General features: G+C 48.6%; 2 protein-coding genes across 4 annotated transcripts in view; both read left to right on the top strand.

The window, feature by feature from the left end:
- The first annotated feature begins 1,756 nt into the window (after positions 1 to 1,756).
- Positions 1,757 to 2,600, top strand: LOC141021847 (uncharacterized). The gene is made up of 3 exons (XM_073497698.1): positions 1,757 to 1,933; positions 1,981 to 2,106; positions 2,277 to 2,600. Exons 1-3 carry the CDS (start codon positions 1,757 to 1,759, stop codon positions 2,598 to 2,600), a joined length of 627 nt encoding a protein of 208 aa, XP_073353799.1.
- A 1,183-nt stretch (positions 2,601 to 3,783) lies between these two features.
- Positions 3,784 to 23,533, top strand: part of LOC109773779 (protein SUPPRESSOR OF QUENCHING 1, chloroplastic) — a 30,938-nt gene continuing 11,188 nt past the window's right edge. The window contains exons 1-15 of one of the 3 annotated variants that reach the window (XM_020332494.4): positions 3,784 to 4,382; positions 5,756 to 5,856; positions 5,943 to 5,999; positions 6,075 to 6,169; positions 6,511 to 6,610; positions 16,079 to 16,137; positions 16,942 to 17,069; positions 17,364 to 17,487; positions 17,752 to 17,839; positions 19,344 to 19,422; positions 19,806 to 19,866; positions 19,983 to 20,058; positions 21,581 to 21,691; positions 22,300 to 22,395; positions 23,237 to 23,359. In XM_020332494.4, the coding sequence (XP_020188083.1) occupies positions 4,004 to 4,382; positions 5,756 to 5,856; positions 5,943 to 5,999; positions 6,075 to 6,169; positions 6,511 to 6,610; positions 16,079 to 16,137; positions 16,942 to 17,069; positions 17,364 to 17,487; positions 17,752 to 17,839; positions 19,344 to 19,422; positions 19,806 to 19,866; positions 19,983 to 20,058; positions 21,581 to 21,691; positions 22,300 to 22,395; positions 23,237 to 23,359 (1,677 nt within the window). In that variant the 5' untranslated portion in view covers positions 3,784 to 4,003. Of the gene's footprint in view, positions 4,383 to 5,755; positions 5,857 to 5,942; positions 6,000 to 6,074; positions 6,170 to 6,510; positions 6,611 to 16,078; positions 16,138 to 16,941; positions 17,070 to 17,354; positions 17,488 to 17,751; positions 17,840 to 19,343; positions 19,423 to 19,805; positions 19,867 to 19,982; positions 20,080 to 21,580; positions 21,692 to 22,299; positions 22,396 to 23,236; positions 23,360 to 23,533 lie in introns of those variants that run through there. The other 2 variants (XM_020332492.4, XM_073496668.1) reach the window with 2 other exon arrangements.

Raw genomic sequence — 23,533 nt, 5'->3', positions numbered from 1 at the left:
GGGCAAGAGGGACTCCGTCTCCGTGTGAGCCGCAAATGCAACCCAACTAGCAGTTGTGCCGGAGGAGCGTCACAGTCAGAGATGAATCCCCGCAGCCGTGCGCTACTGCAGAGAAGGGATTTTGTGTGTGTGAAGGGGCGCTTGAATGATGGATCCTCCAGCACCGGTGGGATCCCTGCCACCGTGGGCTACTACAGAAAGGGGGAAGTTTCTCTGTATGGAGGAGCGCTCGAGTGTTGTCTTTCCGAAGCACTGAATCAGAGAGAAAAACACTCGTTAGGCAACGTTGGGGTGGGTCCTTAGCAAGTAACTGAAGCTTATGTGGCAGGAGCGTTGTAGTGGTTGGTCCCATATGTAAGTCAATGAAAGAATGTTGATGTGGCAGGTGTGCTGAGGTGGATAGGCTGCATGTCAAGAAAAATATAGTAGTGGAGATGAATTATTTAGGTATTATAGATTATATACTACACCAGCATACGCATATGGCTTAGTAGTTAGTAGTACCCAGGAAAAAAGTTGTATAACTCTTGTCCTGAGCAAGTTCATGCAATCCAAAAGTAACACTTAGTGGCAAGGAAACAAGGACAGTAGAAAACTCCTATCTTGTAATCTTATACCGTATACTAATGCGTATCAGTCAAGCTTAAAAAAATGCTCTTCTTTAGTCTGGCATGCCCAGCTTTTTATTCCAAGCTTCGCCGCTGATTGATTGCATGCATTACCAATGAAAGAATTGCCCCAAAGATTTGCGGGGAATGTATTAAGGTCACACTAAAGAGGCCACCATCATACTAGAAGAAGTGACATCACATGACTTGTGGATTTGGCATGCTTTCTTTGAAATGTCGGGTTCTCATAATGACATCAACGTGCTTGAACGATCTCCCTTGTTCAAGAGGCTTTATAATGGGGAATCGCCGCCGTGCAACTACATTGTCAATGATCATGAGTACGACATGGGTTACTATTTTACCGATGTCATCTATCATCAGTGGACGACGTTTGTAACGTCCATATCCGAACTACACGGTAACAAAGAAAGACACTTTGCAATAATGCAAGAAACAATTAGAAAGGATGTGGAGAGGGCATTCAAAGTACTTCAAGCTCGTTGGGGAATTGTTCGTGGAACTGCAATGATGTGGGAATCAGAAACTTTGCGGCAGCTCATGACATGTTGTGTTATCTTGCACAATATGATTGTCGAGGATGAGGGTGATGGTGTTGCCCAAACCAATGATTTTGACACGCCTGGAGAACAAGTTCAAATCCCGGAAGATCAAGATGCAGCTCAGCTTATGAACTTTCTACAGGTGCATCAGAATCTTCGAGATCATCATGTGCACGCACAGCTACTTAGTGATCTTGTGGAGCATATGTGGACCCACAATGGAAACCAAAGAGCTGATGTTTGAGTTGTGCACTTCAAATAATTTTTATGTACACACTATGTATTTTTGGTACCAACATTTGTTATTTACGTGCAACATTTACGTGCATGATTGACGAGCATGGATTTGAGATATGTGGATGTCGGGCACAATATGTGAGGGGCCATCCGGATACGTGTGCAGGTGTGTATATCCTGGATGCGGTCCTAGTCTTTCATGAAGTACTTCATGAGGTCCGTACGAAACACCAGAAGTCCGTCTTCCTAAAAATCGACTTCCACAAAGCCTATGACACGGTCAGTTGGACATTCCTTTGGGAATTCCTGCTCCAGAAGGGGTTTGATGACCGCTGGGTTACCCGGGTCATGCAGGTGGTCTCCTCCGGTCAGATCGCGGTCAACATCAATGGCGAGATCGGTCCTTGCTTCCCCACCCTATGTGGGGTTAGTCAGGGTGACCATTTCTCTCCGTTCCTCTTCAACATGGTGGTTGATGCTTTGGCTACCATCCTCGACAAGGCGAAGGCCGCGAGACACACCGAGGTCTAGTTCCACACTTGGTGGGCGGAAATGGTGTTTCCCTTCTTCAGTACGCCGATGACACCATCATTATGGTCGAGGGCACCATGGAGGATATCACGAATGTCAAATTTCTCCCGCTCTGCTTCCAGGAGATGTCAGGCCTCAAGATCATTTTTGATAAGAGCGAGGTGATGGTAATGGGCTATTCCGCCACTAAGAGCCGGACTATTGCCAACCGACTTAATTGTCAGCTCGGCTCCTTCCCCACTACCTAGTTGGGGATTCCCATTAGGGACTCATGGCTCTTCGCCGCTGACTTGAGGCCTTGGTTCTCAAACTCCATCATCGTATTGAGCCATGGTAGGGACGATGGTTGTCTAAGGCAGGCCAGACGATCCTCATTAACTCCTGCCTATCCAGCCTCCTCCTGTTCATCATGAGCTTCTACAGCCCGTCCGAGACGCTTCACCATGAGACCGGCACGGTCCAGACTCGCTTCTTCTGGGCTAGCGAGGGTGATAAGCAGAAATACCACATGGTGCGGTGGACCGAAATCTGCAAGCCGCAGGACAAGGGCGGCCTCCGCATCATGTCCTCCAAAACGGATGAACATTGCGCTCCTGACGCGCTGGCTCTGGCGTACTGCCAATGGCGACGGCAGCCTGTGGCTCCACATTATCCAGAATAAATACCTGCGTGGCCAGCCCCTCGCTTTCTATCAGCAGTCTGGGGGCTCCCAGTTCTAGCAGTCCATCATCCAACTGCTGCTTCTTCTCCGCATCAGGACCTCCATTTCGGTGGGATCCGAAATGACCACCTTATTCCGGTTCGATAGGTGGGCTGGCGATTCCCCCTTCGCGGCCCGCCCCCCAGACCTGTTATCCATCGCGGTCGACCCTCTGGTCTCAGTTGAGACGACCCCTATTGACTTAGGGCGTCTCGCGTTTCGACGCCCTTTTGGGCCCCCGGAGCAATCCGCCTGGCACGAGCTCATGGATGCCGTTGCGCTCCACGAGCCACACCTGGAGACAGCGCACGATCGCCTATCCTGGCACCTAGAGCCCTCGGATAGATTCTCCACGAGGTCTTTATACCGGGCCATCGCTGCCACCCTTGGGCCGGAGCCCCCGGAGACGATCCGGTCGATCAGACTCCCTCTGAAGATTAGAATCTTCTTGTGGCAATGGATCCGCGGGCATGTCCCCTCCGGTGTTGAGGTGTTAAAACGAAATGTCCGGGGAGATGGGATGTGTCCTCTCTGTGGGACCGAAGAAGACTCAGATCACATTTTCTTCTTATGCGTCTCCGCCCAGTTTCTCTGGAGTTGCCTGCGCGAGGTGGTCGGTGGTCGTTGGTGTAACACCAACTTCCGTGACCTCTTTGTCGAGATCCAAGCCTCGTCCCCAGCGAGTCGCCCCATTAGGTGGCTGACTATTGGGTCCTTACTTGGATGCTTTGGACGGTTCGGAATAAGCTAGTGATCCAGCGTGTTTCTCTTCGACGTGCTACTGACGCAGTGTTCAAAATGTGTGGCTATTTGCAGCTTTAGCGGCCGCTTAGCCGCCTCAATGACGCGCCATCAACATCATCATTGCTGATCTTCATGCGATGGCTCTTCGCTTGGCGCCGCCATCACCTGAGCCAGATTAGCATCTTCGTGGCCTTGCCACTGTTTTTTTTTTTGTTCTTTCAGGGCATGTTGAGCTGTGCCCTCAGCTGCATCTTCTGTACTATTTGTCGTGCGACCTGGATGTATGCATGTGTGAACTTATACGGTACTTTGTGGTCTTGGTAATTTGCTTTATTTATAAAACCCGGGGAAAGGCTTTTTCGATAAAAAGATGTCGTCTGCTCACAAATTCCTCCGCCTGGGGTTTGCTACCCTTGTTTTGGTTTCTCCCGCCTAATTTTCCCTCTTCCATTTTGTGTGGATCATGCCAAGATAAGGTCGCACCGGCCAAGCAGAGACCGCAGCAAAGGACGACCACGTTTAGGACCAGATATCCACCCGCTCGTGCACCGTGGCCGCCCCGCCACATAAACTGTCCCTGCCTCCCACTACTCCCGAGCTCGCGGTCCCCGACGGCTACCATGGCGCGGCAAATCGTGCCTTCTAGAAGCTTCCACCGCCTCCTCACCTCTCGGCACTACCCGCTCGCCTCCCCGGCGCCACCGCTCCGCCCTATACTTCTACCGAAAGCCCTATCTCGGGCCACCGCCGCCGCCACCCCGCAACTCCCTCGCCGGGGGCGACGTCCCGTCGTCGCCGCCTCCGCCTCCGCCCCAGCGCCTTCCTCGTCGGAGACCGAGGCGGTGCCGGGGGCATGGGGGAAGGTCTCGGCCGTGCTATTCGACATGGACGGCGTGCTCTGCAACAGCGAGGAGCCGTCGCGCTGCGCCGCCGTGGACGTCTTCGCCGAGATGGGCGTCGACGTCACCGTGGATGACTTCATCCCCTTCACGGGCACAGGTGACTTATCTCTCTGTGCTACTAGTACTGTCAGATCGGAAATGCAGTTCGCGCGATTTCTAACGACCATCCCATCCTATATGCTCGTTTACCTTAAATTTCTGCGCCCCCTACGTTATTAGGTTGCGTGTAATCTGAACTACAAATATTGTATGCACATTATGACCTAAAAATATTGCTTTTAAACTATGACCTAATGACCTACTGTATTGTTTTTTCCTGTGTATCTGTACTAGTTGGCTTGATAGTACATTGTACACCACTTCGGCAGCAGAGTAATTGAACAGTATGCTCGAACCAAGTTCTGTGCTTCTTAAGTTTTCTAATTTGTGTAAGTTGGTAGTCTGTATGCTCAGACCATGGATCATTGCGATTCCTTGGTAATTTCATTGACCAGTAATTGATTATATGCTTATTTGACAGTAACCATAATCCCTCACAGATTAGTTTTCTAGTTTAATACAATAACATTCTGTCACTGCCCAGATAGCCATTTACTGAACCAAAAAAGTACCGTCGCATCAAATACTCATGAGAGTATGTTATCTCTAGCTATAAGCATAAATGTTTTACCTATCCGTGCATTGGAGCACATGATATTAGATTGTGCCTTTCACTCTTGGGAATTCTAGATTCTCTTAGGCACCCAACACACCTGGACGGAGGGAGTATCAAACATTTAATCACGTACCTTTTCTTCTCTCGTTACTTTTTTGCATGATCTGAGTCGTGCAATAAAGGAATTGTTGTCAGTTTTTTTTTGTTTCCAATGTGGAAGTGATTTATCAGCTTTTTACTAATTTGTTATATGCTTATTTGGCAGTAACCATAATCCCTCGCAAATTGTTTTTCTACTAGTTTTAAAACAATAAGATTCTGTCAGTGCCCGTATAATCATTTAATGAACTAAAAAGGTACTGTTGCATCAGAGTACTCATAGGAGTATGTTATGTCTAGCTATAAGCATAAATGAGTGCCACACGTGTGGCACGAAGCACTTCGGCCCTGATGTTTTTTTACAACTAAAGTTGCCATCCGAAAAGAAAAAACAACCCCCCCAAAAAAACTGAAACTTGCCATCCGAAAAGAAGTTGCCATGCTTGACAATTAAAGTTGCCATCCTTGCGTCACTAAACTTGCCATAAAAAACGTTCGGAGTTGCCATGTGTTCGTGCCACACGTGTGGCACTTATCAGGGTCCTAAATGTTTCACCTATCCCTGCATTGGTGGACATGATACCAATTATCAAGCATTTAATTGTGTACATTTTATTCTCTCGTTACTTTTTTGCATGATCTGAGTTGTACAATAAATGAGTTATTATCAGCTTCATCTTTTTTGCTTGCTTCCAATGTGGATAAAAATGATTTAGGTGAGGCCAATTTCCTTGGAGGTGTTGCCAGGGTGAAAGGAGTGAAAGATTTTAGTACTGAAAGCGCCAAGAAGCGCTTTTTTGAGATATACCTTGACAAGGTTTAAATTTGCTGTGCAATCTTTTTCGTCTATTCTCCATTTCAGTTTGATTGCACCATGCTAAAATATTATGTTTTTTTCTGCAGTATGCTAAACCAAATTCTGGAATTGGGTTCCCAGGGGCTCTGGAACTCATCATGGAGGTATTTGCAGTGCTTGAATTCAGATTTGTGTTAGCCTAATGGTTTTAGGAAGTGATTATTGCTTTGTCAGTATAGTGCAAAAACGCAGGTCTGAAGGTCGCTGTTGCATCTAGCGCTGATAGGGTTAAGGTTGATGCAAATCTGGCGGCTGCTGGTTTGCCTGTATCACTGTAAGTGTCTCCTTTTATTTGAATTCCAAGACCATGTTCATAAACTTCTATCGAGTTTTGAATCTCATAATTGTATTAGAGCAATGACACTGAACTTTTTGTTGCTACTATGTTGTACTGCCTCAGTAGAGCTGAGCCTATAAATTTTCAAAATTTTCCTTGCATCCTAGAATTTCATGATTTCAATTTCTTTATTGGTTAATGCATCAATTGCTTTACCACTTTAGAGCTTCATTTAATTTGGAAAGTGTAAATCATAGTCTGCAGCAAGTATGACCAAGGCTATTTTATCCTTTCCTACATTTGCTACTTGGTGTTGATGAACCTTTTCCAAATTTCAGATTTGATGCTATTGTTTCCGCTGATGCTTTTGAAAATTTAAAGCCTGCTCCAGACATATTCCTTGCAGCATCTAAGAACTTAGGTGTTGACACGAATGAGGTAATTTATCTTGCAAATCACATGCACAACCCTTTTATGACGCGTTAAAAAAAATTGTGGTCTTCTGGCTGTGGAAAATATATACATGCTGGGTTCAATCGAGTGACTTTGGTAAATCTGCAACCATGCTGATCTATATCCATTGCTGCTTACATGGAGATTTGTCAGTAGATGGATTTCTATGGAGTTCATAAATAAACCTCTTGGTATATGGATATCCTAGATCAAAAACACAGGAGCAGAATGCTACAATCATATTTACTTTTGCTTCTAATCCTCCTTTTCCCTCCCTAACGCCCAGTGGCGATTCTGCTAGGAGGGGGGGGGGGGGGGGGGGGGGTCAATAGGCTTAAGCCTACCCTCCAAAATCCTATTTCAGCTAACCACTTCACTTGACAAGTATATTCTGGTGTTTTACATGCAACAATTGCAATGCATTTGCTAATTAGGCTTAGGAACTTGATGTTTTAAGCCTACCCTCCATTGTCATGCTAGATTCGCCACTGCTAACGCCCTAGTTTTGTTGTTCCGTAGCTTTTTTGTATTTTTAGATAACAAAGAGAAGTTATAGTTTAATAGTACAAAGTCGTCCATGTACATCACATAGCAATTCCTAAGTGTCCGCTTGAATCATCATCAGGCAATTCACTATTTGTGGCCATAATTATATACTTCTGTGGCTTAAGTGTGGATAGTTTTGGGTAATTGGATGTGACGAATGATAACTGGGATGTTTAGTTGGTACATGCCCGAAGGCAAGGCAGAAGGGGTTAAATCTAATGTTGAATGCTGTTCCACCACTTGGTTTTCACTCTTATGTGGAGAGTTTCATCACTACGAGCTGCTCTATTTATTGTATGAATTGGGGAAGGCTGAATATGCTTCTATTTTTAGCATTAGTATCGCAGTATTTGACAGTTCTGTTCCCTGGCCAGGGCTAAGGGGCTTTGCCTCCTGCCATTGCATACAAGACCCCCTGGCACACTTAGCAGGATTTGATAATTTTTGTTCTCTTGTTTTGGTCTTAGGTTAGGAAAGTTTTTGTTATGACCGGTCTGGCTTATGGCCGTAGAAGGCCCACCGGGCAATCTTAGCCCACAAGTTATCTTAGGTTAATTCGCGTGCAAGTTATCTAGGTTATAAATATATGCTGTAAGACTCTTTTTCAGATTAAGCAATAAGAATATTATTATCCCTATTGCCCGGCTCCCAGAGGAGCCGGAACCCTAGCCGCCTCTAACCCTAGCCGCCGCCGCCATCTCCCTCCGACGCGACGGCGCCCAGCCGTCGGCGCGCCCGATCATCGCCCCGTCCCACTCCATCCTTCCCCTACAACCTTCGGAGCAGGTCCGGTAGGACCCCTGGTTCTACCAATTTGGTATCCAGAGACAAGGTTGCAATCATGTCGTCATCATCCTCCACGCCCATGCTGCCCGGCGGCACCACCGCCCCGATGTCCACCGCTCCGCTGGCCACTGCCCTGATGACCTCCGCCGGGGTCCCCATGCTGTCGGAGCAGGTCACGACCGCGGGCTCCCCCACGCCGCCAGCCTCAGTCACCTCCGTGCCGCCACCAGCCGCTGTCTTCACGCCGGAACAGATGACCAGCACGCTGCAGCATCTCGTGACGGCCATCCAAGGTCTCCACATGAACCAGTACCACCAGTACATGGCAGGAGCATACGGCCCCCTGCCGGCTGCACCGATCGCCACCTACGGCCACCCAGCGCCGTGGCCGTTCCCGGGCGCACCCGCAGGCGGCGGGCCCCCGCTGTTGCCGTCCCAGGCGGGGCACCCAGCGGGCCACCACCAGCCGCCGCAGGCCTGTGGCACCTGCCGCCGCCGCCCTCGACGGCGCCCCTCTGGCACCTGCAGCCGCCACCGTCCCCGGCACCCACCGGCCCTGTCCAGCCCCCCCGCTGCCGCTGCACCCACCGGCGCTGCCCCTGCCCAGCTCGGGGGCACCCTCGCCGGCCGGCCTTCCAATACACCAAGTCCGGTTTCCGCCATCCCCGTCGCCACTACCAGCTTGGGCGGCTGGGTCTTCGCCTTCGCCGGTCTACACCACGACGCCGGAGCAGCCGACCCCGTTTCCGCAGTTCGCCGGGCCATCCGGCTTCGCGGGTCCCTACCCGGAGTACTCCGACCAGGCGCCACCCGCCTTGCTACTCCGCACATCCGAGCCATCTCGACACGGCGCTCCGACCCAGACACCGCCGCGGTTTGCCAAGATCGACTTCGCCACCTATGACGGCACGGAGGACCCCCTCAACTGGCTCAACCAGTGCGACCAGTTCTTTCGCGGGCAGCGCACCCTCGCCTCGGAGCGGACCTGGCTCGCCTCGTACCATCTCCGCGGCGCGGCACAGACCTGGTATTACGCCCTCGAGCAGGACGAGGGCGCCATGCCCCCTTGGGAGAGCTTCCGCGAGCTTTGCCTCCTTCGCTTTGGGCCTTCGGTGCGCGGGAGCCGACTGGCGGAGCTCGGCCGCCTTCCCTTCACCTCCACGGTGCAGGACTTCGCCGACCGCTTCCAGGCCCTGGCATGCCATGCGTCAGGTGTGACGGCGCAGCAGCGGGCCGACCTCTTTGTCGGTGGCCTTCCGGATCACATCCGCGTGGACGTGGAGCTTCGCGGCCCTCAGGATCTCCAGACAGCCATGTATTACGCCCGCGCTTCAAGGCTCGCGCCCAGGCCATGCTACCGGCCGCCCCGGCTCGAGGAGGCCGGTAGGCCACCCGCCCACCCCCGGCGCCAGGCCGGCCACCTCCGGCCGCTTCCGCGACTACTACACCAGCCACGACGCGACCCTTCCGTCGTCTCTCTCCGGCGGAGCAGATGGAGCGGCGGCGCCAGGGCCTCTGCTTTAACTGCGATGAGCCCTATACGCCGAGCCATGTCTGCCCGCGCCTCTTCTACTTGGAGACGGTCGACTACATCGAGGAGGACGCCTCGTCCGACGGGGCCGACGCACTGCCACCCCCAGCGGCTGCTGAGACCGGACCCCTGGGTTCCCCGGCGACGGCCCTCGTGGTCTCTCTCCACGCGCTCGTGGGCATCCGCGACGAGCGGACCATGCTGTTGCCGGTGATGATCCACGGCGAGCGCTTGGTGGCCTTGGTGGACACAGGCTCCACCCATAACTTCCTGCCCGAGGCTACCATGCGGCGCTTAGCACTTCAGCCGACGGGCGGGGAGCAACTTCGCGTCACGGTGGCCAACGGTGATCGTCTCCGGTGTCATGGACTCGCCCGGGACGTCCCCATCACCATCGGCGACGAACACTTCTCTATCACATGTGCGGGCATTAACTTGGGCTGCTTCGACTTCATCCTTGGCGTCGACTTCCTTCGGACCCTCGGTCCCATCCTTTGGGACTTCGACGCTCTGACGATGACCTTCTGGCGACTGGGCCGCCGCATCCGGTGGGACGGCATTGGGGGCGCCGCCCCGGCGACGCCGTAGCTCCAGCTGGCTGCGGGCACCTCTGAGGCCGAGCATCCCCTACTGGATCACCTCCTGCAACAGCACAATGACCTCTTCGACGAGCCACAGGGCCTGCCACCGGCCCGGGTGTATGATCACCGTATTCATCTCCTGCCGGGCTCCGCACCGGTGGCGGTTCGCCCTTACCGCTATCCGCAGCTCCAGAAGGACGAGTTGGAGCGGCAGTGTGCACTCATGCTCGCCGCAGGCATCATTCGGATCTCCACGTCGCCCTTCACCGTGCCGGTCCTCCTCGTCCGCAAGTCGGACGGCACGTGGCGCTTCTGCATCGACTACCGCGCCCTTAATGCGCTCACACTCAAGGATAAGTTTCCTATTCCGGTGGTCGATGAGCTCCTGGACGAGCTCCATGGGGCGCGCTTCTTCACCAAGCTCGATCTCCGGTCGGGGTACCACCAGGTGCGCATGCACCCGGACGACATCGCCAAGACGGCGTTCCGGACTCACCACGGCCACTTCGAGTTCTTGGTGATGCCCTTTGGCCTCGCCAACGCACCAGCAACCTTCCAGGCCCTGATGAACGACGTCCTCCGTCCCTACTTACGTCGGTTTGTGCTCGTTTTCTTTGATGACATTCTTATCTACAATGCCTCGTGGGCGGAGCACCTCCAGCACGTCGCCATCGTCTTCAACGAGCTTCGGGCGCATCAAAGCGCTCGAAGTGCTCGTTCGGGACGCCTTCAGTCGCCTACCTCGGCCACGTCATCTCGGCCGACGGGGTTGCTATGGATGCCGACAAGGTGGCGGCTGTCGCAGCCTGGCCAACGCCACACTCCCCGCGGGCTCTTCGCGGTTTTCTCGGCCTCGCGGGCTACTACCGGAAGTTTATCCGGGAGTTCGGCCTCATTGCAGCGCCCCTCACACGTTTGATGCGCCGCGACGCCTTCGCATGGGACGACGAGGCGACGGCGGCATTCGAGGCCCTCAAGGGGGCCCTCACGACGGGCCCCGTTCTTCAGATGCCGGACTTTGACCTTCCGTTCGTGGTGGACTGTGACGCCTCGGGCGCCGGGTTCGGCGCCGTGCTTCATCAGGGCGATGGCCCTCTCGCCTTCTTCAGCCGGCCTTTCGCTCCGCGCCATCTTAAGCTCGCGGCGTACAAGCGGGAGCTCATTGGCTTGGTGCAGGCGGTGCGCCACTGGTGGCCCTATCTGTGGGGTCGGTCCTTCCGGATTCGCACGGACCACTACAGTCTCAAGTTCTTGCTGGACCAGAGGCTCTCGACCGTGCCGCAGCACCAATGGATCAGCAAGCTCTTCGGCTTCGACTTCTCCGTCGAGTATCGCCCGGGTCGTCTTAATACCGTGGCCGACGCCTTGTCACGCCGTGACGCCGACCCCGACCCCGCCACCGTCGACTCCGCGGGGGCTGTACTGTGCATCCGCTCGGGGCCGACCTTCGGCATCTTCACCGACATTCGCCGGTGAAAGATCGAGGATGTCGCCTAGAGGGGGGTGAATAGGCGCTTTAAAATAATTACGGTTTAGGCTTGAACAAATGCGGAATAAACCTAGCGGTTAATTTGTCAAGCACAAAACCTACAACAACTAGGCTCGCCTATGTGCACCAACAACTTATGCTAAGCAAGATAAACTACTAGGTGATAGCAAGATATATGACAAGAAACAATATGGCTATCACAAAGTAAAGTGCATAAGTAAAGAGCTCGGGTAAGAGATAACCGAGGCACGCGGAGACGACGATGTATCCCGAAGTTCACACCCTTGCGGATGCTAATCTCCGTTTGGAGCGGTGTGGAGGCACAATGCTCCCCAAGAAGCCACTAGGGCCACCGTAATCTCCTCACGCCCTCGCACAATGCAAGATGCCGTGATTCCACTAAGGGACCCTTGAGGGCGGTCACCGAACCCGTACAAATGGCAACCCTTGGGGGCGGTCACCGAACCCGTACACGTTGGCAACCCTTGGGGGCGGTCACCGGAACCCGTCAAATTGCTCGGGGCGATCTCCACAACCTAATTGGAGACCCCGACGCTTGCCCGAAGCTTTACACCACAATAATTGAGCTCCGAACACCACCAACCGTCTAGGGCGCCAAGGCACCCAAGAGGAACAAGCTCTAGGGTGCCCAAACACCCAAGAGTAATAAGCTTCTCAAACTTCACTTCCACGTATCACCGTGGAGAACTCAAACCGATGCACCAAATGCAATGGCAAGGGCACACGGAGTGCCTAAGTCCTTCTCTCCCAAATCCCACCAAAGCAACTAATGCTAGGGAGGAAAATGAGAGGAAGAACGAAAGAAGAACACGAAGAACTCCAAGATCTAGATCCAAGGGGTTCCCCTCACTTAGAGGAGAAAGTGATTGGTGAAAACATGGATCTAGATCTCCTCTCTCTTTTCCCTCAAGAACTAGCAAGAATCATTGGAGGGATTGAGAGTTAGCAAGCTCGAAGAAGGTCAACAATGGGGGAAGAACACGAGCTCAAAGGATAAGGTTCATTGGGGAAGAAGAACCCCTTTTATAGGCGGGGAAAAATCCAACCGTTATGCTCACAGCCCGCATCGAGCGGTACTACCGCTCCAAGGAGCGGTACTACCGCTTGACCTCACGGTACTACCGCTAGGGGTAGTGGTACTACTGCTAAGGGTAGCGGTACTACTGCTTGCGAGCGGTACTAAAAAATTACATCCATGCCTACCACTGCTGGACTTGTGACGAGTTTTTGGTCCCGAGCGGAAGTAGCCACGGAAGTAGTCGCGGTAGTACCGCTCCAAGCGGTACTACCAAAACTGACACAACTTCTGCAAACGGACTCCGAATTCGACGAAACCAAGTTTGTTGGAAAGCTAGCGACAAGGGCTAACACAATCTTGATAGAAATATCAATAAGAAGCAAATGAGAAAAGGCCCAAAAGAAAATCGTGAGAACCCTTCCTCGGATAAGACCGGTAAAACCTCCAACACTGAAAACATCATAGAAGACGCATGCAAACTCCGTTTTTGATGAACTCAAGCTTGTCATCAAGATGACCATAAGCTTTAAGACTCACAAAGATAACCAAACAACAACCAAGAAACATGATGCAAGGATACAATGGTTTGAGCTCTCGACGAACGATACGATCAACCTACTCACTTGGGAGCCCCCCTTGATAGTACGGCTATCGATCCTATAACCCGGTCTCCCAACTACCACCATGAGACCGGTAAAATAGAAAACCTATCAAGGGCAAACCTTTGCCTTGCACATGATCCACTTGAGCTAGATGATGACGATCTTGTCCTCCTCAAGATGGACCACCTTTCTTGATTGCGTTGGGTCGATGGAGACTAGATGATTGCTCCCCATACTCCACTATGGGTGAGCCACTCTTCGGCACATCTTCACAAGTCCATTGACACCACAATGGATGGCAAGCTTCAAGCACTTGATCTCTTCGTGATGCTCCACTTGAACTTGCACACGGCAATCTTGATGACGATCACCACTTGATGTCATCCTTTCCATGGGTTGTATGATATCTTCCTCTTGACGCAAGCCCATGGACACGTACCTAACCCCACATAGACTCTCACATAGACCATGGGTTAGTACACAAAGTGCAATGGACAATGCTTACCATACCATGGGATCACTTGATCCCTCTCGATACATCTTCTACGCTTTGTGAGTTGATCAACTTGATTCACTCTTAACTTAGTCTTGATCAACCTTGAATCTTTCCAACTCTCTTCGTTTGGATGATGTCTTGAAGGTAAACATGAATGATCACACAATCTTCTTCTTCAAGACATGCTTGCAATAAGCTCAACACTCATATGACCAATCTTTGGATAATTCCTTAATAGCACCTTGGTCAACCCATAAACTCCTTGAAACCAACACATGGACTTCAAGCAATGCCTATGGAAAAATCCTTCAAATATAACTCAATGCAACCATTAGTCCATAGAGAATGTCATCAATTACCAAAACCACACATGGGGGCACCGCATGTCCTTTCAGCCGGGCTACGGCAACCGCGGCTGACGCCCTCCTCCTTCCGCAGCAGCTGGCGGCGGGAGAGTTGGAGGAGCCGTGGCGCTTCACCGACGGCCCGCTCCTCCATGGGCGCCAGGTCTTCGTGCCGCCGCATGATGATCTCCGCCACCAGGTGCTGCTGCTCGCCCACTTGGCGGGCCATGAGGGTGTGCAGAAAACTCTCCATCGTCTCCGCGCCGACTTCTACATCCCTAGGGATCGGGCCCTGGTCCGTGACTGGGTTCGGTCTTGTGAGACATGCCAGCGCAACAAGACGGAGACACTACGACCGGCTGGTCTGCTCCAGCCCTTGGAGGTGCCGTCTCAGGTTTGGGCGAATATCTCCATGGACTTCATCGAGGGCCTCCCCAAGGTGGGTGGCAAATCGGTCATTCTCACGGTGGTCGACCGCTTCTCCAAGTATGCTCACTTCCTCGCGCTCGGTCATCCCTACACTGCTGCCTCCGTGGCCCACGCCTTCTTCGACGGGATCGTTCGTCTCCATGGGTTTCCCTCTTCGATCGTCAGTGATCGGGACCCAATGTTCACCGGTCATGTTTGGCGCGATCTCTTCCGGTTGGCGGGCGTGAAACTCCGCCTGAGCACAACATTCCATCCTCAGACGGACGACCAGTCCGAGGTCGTCAACAAGGTGATTGCCATGTATTTGCGTTGTGTCACAGGTGATCGTCCTCGCGCTTGGGTCGATTGGCTCTCCTGGGCGGAGTACTGCTACAACACCTCCTACCACTCCGCCCTGCACGCCACTCCTTTTGAGGTGGTCTATGGCCGGCCGCCACCGCCCATCCTTCCGGTGGATCCTACGACGGCTCGGACGGAGGTGGCTGGTGAGCTTCTGTGGCGCCGTGACGACATGTTGGCCGAAGTTCGGCAACGTCTTCTTCAGGCCCAACAGCTGGCCAAACACTACTACGACGGCCACCATCGCGAGGCGGAGTACGCGGTGGGTGATTGGGTGTGGCTGCGTCTTCTTCACCGCTCTACGCAGTCACTGGACCCACGCGCGAAGCGCAAGCTGGGCCCTTGTTACGCGGGGCCCTTTGCTGTTTTGGAGCGCATCGGGAAGGTGGCCTACCGCCTTCAGCTTCCTGCTGGAGCCCGCATCCACGACGTCTTCCATGTGGGGCTGCTGAAGCCTTACCGTGGGGAGCCACCTGCGGCCCCTCCAGCGCTCCCTCCGACCTTCGATGGACGCATCCTTCCGGGACCGGAGAAGGTCTTGAAGGCTCAGCTCCGTCGCGGGGTGTGGTACGTGCTGATTCAGTGGGCTGGACTTCCGGAGGACGAGGCCACTTGGGAGCAGCGTGATGAGTTCTGCCAACACTATCCAGACTTTCAGCTCGAGGACGAGCTGTTTGCGCAGGCGGGGAGAGATGTTATGACCGGCCTGGCTTATGGCCGTAGAAGGCCCACCGGGCAATCTTAGCCCACAAGTTATCTTAGGTTAATTCGCGTGCAAGTCATCTAGGTTATAAATATATGCTGTAAGACTCTTTTTCAGATTAAGCAATAAGAATATTATTATCCCTATTGCCCGGCTCCCAGAGGAGCCGGAACCCTAGCCGCCTCTAACCCTAGCCGCCGCCGCCATCTCCCTCCGACGCGACGGCGCCCAGCCGCCGGCGCGCCCGATCATCGCCCCGTCCCACTCCATCCTTCCCCTACAACCTCCGGAGCAGGTCCGGTAGGACCCCTGGTTCTACCAGTTTTCACTGATTTTTTGTTGTTATTATGGTTGCGTGGTTGATGCCACTAGTGTTGGTATGTGCTGATTTGCGTCCTATTGGTGTGCTTGTTCCAAATATACAATGAATAAATGCTTGTTCGAGACAAAAGATATGCAAGTAACCATCCTACTTTTGAGATTTTAGTTCTTAAATACTTGGTATACCCCTTCTGTAGTTTTTCATTTAGTTTGCATATGAAGTTTTGAATATGTGATATTGTACCAGTGCATCGTGATAGAAGATGCGCTTGCTGGAGTTCAAGCTGCAAAAGCTGCGGAAATACGGTCTGTATTGCGTTCTTATCCCTCTGTTTATTGTCTGGCTTATTTTGGTCATACTACACAAATCTGAATATTTTTAGTCAATTGTAGTAAATCTTTTACCATGGACTTGCATAAATGCTGGCATGTACTAATATTACTATTGTATGATTCATATCATCTATAACGTAAATCAGAGACAAATGTACAATGATCTGTCTATAAGTGCTCTATATGTAGTGCCACACGTTGTGGGCGGGTGATACAGATAGTGCGTGTACTGACATACGAAATGCATATGTAAGCTGTCTATGAGAATATGGGCAGAGACAGAGAGCCTCATTCTCTATACACGTTCTCTTTTTTCAACCTTATAAAAGATCATATGTGGGTTGTGGCATCTCTTATAGACTGCTGATGGCATTCCTTTGTACATGCCCTCATATATGCAGCATTACATGACCACCCTGACAATGATAGCGGTGCTTAAGTTCTTTGAAGCCTTATTTTCTCATAAGGCAATTAATGAGTCGGATGGTCTTTCTTGACATCCAAAGTAGCTACTCTGTTCTATCAATTATTTCCATGAGCTGTGTGGCATTTGACCAGTAAATATTGATTCTATAGTCATGAATCACTTGTGTTATTCCTACAAAAAAGAGATTTGCCTGTAATGATCACCACATCTTAGTTGGCACTATTTGTTTTCAGTGTGCCTGTGAACCCATGCAATTCAAATATGTGATGCAATTTCTGTTTAACTGTGCAGATGCACCAATGTGAAATTTTTATTACATTAAATAGTTGTTCTGGTTACACATCTTGCAGATGTATTGCTGTGACGACTTCTCTAGATGAAGATGCATTACAACAAGCCAGTCCTGTGTTCATCAGAAAAGACATTGGAGATATTTCAATTAATGACATCCTGTATGGTGGTTCTAATGCTTACCACAGTATGTAGTTCAAGCATAATCGATTTACTTTAATATAATACATCTCTTGTAGGATAAACCGGAAAGAAAAACCTGTGTATCTTGTGCGCAAAATTCGCTTGTTTTGTTCTATCAACTTCAATGAATAATATCCTGTGTGGTTTTCTTGAATCTTAATGGTATTCGTTGGGTTTCTTGAATTGGTCCATGCAGAAACTTTGTAATATGCCAATTTTCTGTTTCATTGACTCCGGAACGCTATTTTTTATTGTTGTATCAGTGTACTTAGTACTGATTAAAAGAAAGTTGATGCAGATGAACGGACAGAAAATACCAAGAATATTAGTTCCTTAGGAAATGCTTCTCCTGAAATTCTGAATGGAGCAACTAATGCTGAATCTGTTGAGAATACAAACTCTTCAAGTTCGAAAGACCAAGGGTAAGGTCTGTTTCTGCAAAGAAGCTTAGTGCTTATTTGTAGAAGCTAAGCTTTGCTATTATCAGCAAGTACTTAACTTGCAGCTTATTTGAAATCTTTTTCCAGGAATGCACATTTTACACTGAATCTGTCTTGTTATAGAATTCCCATAGGGGTTATTCAATCTCCTCAATAGAATGGTCTTTCGCATGTTCAGAGAAATGCAGTTCATAGTAACTATACTTAACACATAATTGATTGACATCCAGAGAAGAAATTCTGCAGGTTGTTGGGTTCTCGTCGGGATATATTAAGATATGGAAGTCTTGGAATAGCTTTTTCATGTCTTTTCTTTACAATCGGAAATTGGAAGGTACTATTGTATACTAGTACACTTTGCCACCTGTCCTCAGTCGTTGTTGTAGAAGTTCTGAGTCACATTTTACCCTTCTTTTTGCCGTCAGCAAATATGTTTAAGGGCTCTAAATTGAGCTGAAAATAGTATGCATTTTCTGCTCTTTGAAATAATGAAAACACTACTTTCACTATCACATCCAACTACTTACCTTGTTTCATGCTTTTCTGTCTTGATTTGGTTTATTAATTAATTTGTGTATATCCGTGATGACGAAGCCGTAGCGCCTCACCCTGGTCAAGTTGGCCCTGACCACCATGCCTCTACACTAGTTGTTGGTCCTAAGCATGTACAAGAAGGTGCAGAAGCAGGTCGACAAAACCTTGCAGGGTTCTGGATGAGCAGGGCGCCCACTGTCACGTTAATTGTTATAGGGTGTGCCAGTCCCTCGGACTGGAGGCTTGGGTGCTCCGGACTTAGGGCGGCGGTCAGCCTCATGGTTCGTTGGCTGTGGAGGATGCACACTGACCCACTCCGCCCTTGGAGGGGTTTGGACTTGCAATTTTCCCAGGATTAGCGGGAGGTGTTTGCTGCATCCACCAAGATGGGCATTCATCGGTTGGTGATGGGGCTCCACCCTCTTCTGAGAGGATCGCTGGCTTGACGGTAGAACCATTTTGCAGATTGCACCTGATCTCCTGCTTTTGGTCTTAGGGCGCACTAGAAACGCCGAACCGTCCGAGATGCCTTGCCCGACCATCGCTGGATCACGGGCATCAGGGAGGATTTGAACCCCCTAGCCTTATGGCAGTAGGTCCAGGTCTGGTGGTTGGTGCGCAGGGTGCAGCTATCTAATTCGCCGGGTGTCCTTCTGTGGCATTGGACGCCTGACGGCCAGTACACGTTTAAGAGCTGCTACGATTCCTTACTTCAGGGGTGGTCGGTTTGAGCTCTTGGAAGCTCAACTGGAAATCTTGGTGCCCCCTTAGGGCCAAGTTCTTTATGTGTTCGCCTGCCAGGATCACTGCTGGACCACCGAGAGGCTAGCTCGGCGTGGTCTGCAACAGGCAAGTTGTGTGCTTTGCTACCAGTCCGAGAAGATGATGGCGCACCTCACCGGCTGCTCCATTTTCTGCACGGTGTGGCACGAGGTACTCTCCTGGATCCGATCGATGGCCTCTCCTCCCGCTGCCGGGGATTTAGTAGGTTTAGCAACGTTGCCTTGCATGTCAATGGCTAACACTAGTCGAATAAACCTAATAGATTTGTGGTGTTGGCTTCTGGGTTGAGGGTCCATTCCAAAGTTTCTAGTAGTAAAATAACAACAGTTTTGTTGATCCATATGAAGGAAGCACTGATTCATATTGCAGTTCTATTTCTCCCATATCAATTTCTACAGTTTATGCTGCATCTTGAAGTTTCTGCTTCATTGTGCACAATTGTACACTTGCCATAAGTAAATTCTTTCAGGCAGGAAGTGTTTCTTTTAGATTAATTTGTCGGTTTCGTTTAATTTATTCAGGCAATGCAGTTCGCATCTCCTAAAGGTCTGCTTAATTTTTTGACGGGTGGGAACAGTTCAATTTTTGCAACTAATGAAGGTAAGCACACAAATATTCAACCCCATATGGGATTTGCAAGTCCATTAGTGATTAAAGAAAGTACTTTGAAGTCTCGTTCAAGTATAACTGATGAACCTAGTCAACTTTGACAAAAATAAGACCATGAGCTATTACGCCAGATTTGCTCTCAAGTAGTTCCCCATCTGACATAACATCATGGTGTCATCTTAGGCAGTTAGACTGGTCATGCCAGCTTTCACTGTAGCGAATCCAATGTTTTTCTTGCAGCACGTAGAAAGATGATTGAAACTAGCTTGGAAGGTGTTAGATCCAAAAACTAGTTGATTTGGTCTCATCTTTCTCTTGCAACTGGGAAATCTGTTGCTATGTTACATGTTGATCTCTCTGCGCTGTTTTTGTAGGAGAATCACTGTCATCAAGAGTTCAGCAAATAAAGAAGTATTTAGCTGATTTTGAAACTGGGTAGGTAACTGGCTACCTGCATATTCTTCAATTTTCTAGGCCTGTAATGCTAGAATGTGCTTCATGGCTGAACATGTTTAAAGTAACGCTAACACACTTCCCAAAATTTTCTATAGGGGCTCTGCCACTTACGTACCTGAGTTCCCAAGAAAGCTCGACTGGTTGAATACAGCCCCACTTCAGTTTGGAAGAGTAATTTTGAACCCATTTTAGGTTATTCTCAGTAGCTGCAACTTTGCTACAGTACCACGTGTTCGATATTTTCTCCTATTGGATCTTTCAGTTTTCATGGTAGTCTTTATCTAAATCTCACCTACTCACATTGTCACAAGTTTAGCTATAATTCTTATCCGATTGAATATGAAACATAAATGCAAAACATGAAAGGGGTGGAAGGGATTTGGAGCAAACAGCTTGTTTCTGTGGTCTGATTGTCAGCTATATTGCCAGTGACAATGTCGTGTCTACCAAAAACATACTCCCTCTGTTCCTAAATATAAGACCTTTTAGAGATTCCACTATGGACTACATATGGATGTATATAGACATACTTTAGAGTTTAGCACTCATTTTGCTCTGTATGTAGTCTATAGTGGAATCTCTAAAAGGTCTTATATTTAGGAATGGAGGGAGTATAATGGAACATGGTATGCTATACTGCAACGATTTCTACTGGTAAATACTTCCAAATTAAAACAGTAAAATCCCGTAACATGCAAACACCTGATTTAAGGATCCCTTTTATTCATATATGATAGATTTTGAGGACCTTTTTGTTAGAAACCTGGGATTACAATGTATACTTCATTTGCGAAAGTGTCAAGTCTTTTACAGGATATTTGCTCTTTCAGTCACAGGTCCACACAAATATACCTTAGTAACTGTTGACATGCTATTGCAATCTTTAGTGTCTCTTCAGTTATAGTTAGAAATCCTAATATTGCGTACCACAAAGTCACAGCTTGCGAACTATCTGCCAAATAGTTGGGTTAAGATAGGCAGCAATGTCAATCTGAGTTTCTCTAATCTGCCATGAAAAAAAAGTTAAACCAATATACGCCTATTCAAGGTCAGAAAGATCCATTGATGATGTTCAAACTTTGGTGCATATGCAATTTTGGTGAGCAAACCATTGATTAAAGATTACTGACAGTTGTGTAAAACTTGCTGAACATCATAACATGTTTGCTAGGGACACTGCCAACAGAACCAGTTGCAGCGAAACATATGTTTGGCACTTCACTGTCATGAAAATTTTAACATTTTTTTTTCTTGATGAGCGTAATTTTGCAGTATGGAATTGCAGCGATGTATCCTATCCGGGGAACCTTGACTATTTATGCTTGTCATCTTAGTAGTAGTCTTTCAGATAGTTTCTGCAGCCCCAGTATGTTTTAAGATCTTATACACCTACAGAACTAAAAGGATTGTAGAAATGAGAGGTGTATTAATTTGGATACAAAATCTTCAATTTAGCTGCAGATTGACTGACTCAAGTCAGTTTTGCTGTAAGCAATAGACTTATCTGTACTTAGTCAACTTGTTGTAGTTACTGTTAGTGGTAGCATTCCTTCCTCTTGCTCCAGAGGAGGCATCTGTTTCCGATGGGTTAATTTCATTTTTCTTTAAACACGATAAATTATTTTCCTACCATGAGGTTTAGGCCTCTGGAACTGCGACAATAATATTGAAATAATTCCTATGCAAAATGCAGGATTTAAAAGGAAGAGTAGTCGTGTTGGATTTTTGGACATACTGCTGCATCAACTGCATGCATGTCTTGCCAGACCTGGAGTTTATAGAGAAGAAGTATAAAGATAAACCTGTGAGCTTCTGCTTCTGCTTTTGTCTTCACATGTTGCGCAAGAAATGATATTTAGATACTTGTTCAGGTCGTAATATGCAGGTTTTAGAAGCTGTGAATCCTGATATGATTTCTAACACAGCAACTTTGGTATTTGGGTGCTGTGAGCCTTGACATGTATACTCTTTATGTTATCTATTATCAGAAATTTGCCGCGTTTTTGTTCACCTTGCTATTTTCAGTACTTTGATCACATCGTAATCATTAGTTTTGAAACTGAAAGGCTCCCTATAATTTCATACTGTAGGTCTTCTGATTGAGTTGTAAACTGCACTGTATTAGAGTTCGCTACCATAAAAGTGTTAACTCGTGAAGTTGTTAGTACAGCCCTCTCCTCATGCAGCTACTGTTATCTGGTGTTCCTTATTTCTAACATTGTACTTGCGCGTATGTATTGTCTGAAAATTTGTCACACCTGCTCTGGCATTATTATCAGCACAACTCATGACACCTTACTGCTTAGCTGATCATGATGCAATTAAGTTTAAGTGTTTTTTTGTCACTTAAAGACCTTGATAAGTTGGAAGATGGATGTATTGGATATTTACATGTTGCTTGACCCTGTGCAGTTCACTGTTGTTGGTGTGCATTCTGCCAAATTTGATAATGAAAAAGATCTTGAAGCCATCCGCAGTGCTGTCCTGCGCTACAACGTTACTCATCCAGTAAGGCAACAGCCATAACTCTTGAAATGTTCAACTGGAGAGCATCATTCAAGTGCCTTCACGTGCTCAATTTGCAGTCTCACTTTGGAAAAGTACTTGTTTATTTCTTTAAATTTTATATGTACACAGCAGTATGCTAGCTGCACAGTTTTGGTTTTGGGCTTTTGGCTTTTGGCATCGGTTCTTAGTTCTTCTGTTTCTTGTAGCTTTAGCCTGCTTTTGTTTTTGTAGTTTTCTGTTTTTTCAGGTTGTTTTTCTGTTGTAAGACCTACCTTCATTTCAACGCTTTCTTCTAATATAAAATAACACACACTGGGGTGAGTGATCAAGAGAAAAAAAATATGCCGAGTATTTTGAAAGGAGAAGTTGGATATTGGCCACTTCAAAGAATGAGTTGCCACTGATGCCTGACTGACATCTGGTCCCTTAGGTCACATGTCATTGAGATTTGTGGTGGCAAATATCCATTTTCCCCAAATTTCCCCTTTTGCATCTCGTTCGTTTCCATGCATTTCTATTACCGGTACAGGCGCATATCATTATTGTTCAGAAGTTGTTTAGTTTGTAGATGTCCTGTTAGTATTTTGTCAGGCAACCTTGCTGTTGGCAGTTGCACTTATTTTTCTGTTCAGTACTTTGTTGTACACGAGACTATCTGTTTATGCAAGAATGTATGTCCTCATGTGTGTTCTCTAAAACAAATATCACTTTTCTCAGTCAGTCTCTTGCCGTTGTATTTACTTCTTCCTGGAGTGACTATCATGTGTTTTTCGTGTGCGCACGCGGGACCGTGTGTTTGTGTACTATGTAACTTATTTGACCCTCCACCTTTTCATCAAAGGTTGTAAATGACGGTGACATGTACTTGTGGAGAGAACTGGGGGTGAACTCTTGGCCGACGTTTGTGGTTGTCGCGCCCAATGGAAAGGTTCTAGCACAAATATCAGGCGAAGGCCACAGAAAGGTATTGATGGACATCTTTTCCAAAGATGAGACTCAAGTCCTAAGTCGTGTGTTAATATTCTCATGTATAAGCTATCTGTTTTTGCATGCTTTAACCCTACAAAAAATATTTACTAAATGCATTTTGAAGAGTTGAAGCATTAGCAAGGAGCAAGGAGCAAGGTTTCAAAAACTT

The sequence above is a fragment of the Aegilops tauschii genome, chromosome 4, assembly GCF_002575655.3.
Source record: "Aegilops tauschii subsp. strangulata cultivar AL8/78 chromosome 4, Aet v6.0, whole genome shotgun sequence".
Classification (NCBI taxonomy): Eukaryota; Viridiplantae; Streptophyta; class Magnoliopsida; order Poales; family Poaceae; genus Aegilops; species Aegilops tauschii.
Note: the sequence above shows the minus strand (reverse complement) of the source record. Positions and strands in the feature narration are given on the sequence as shown.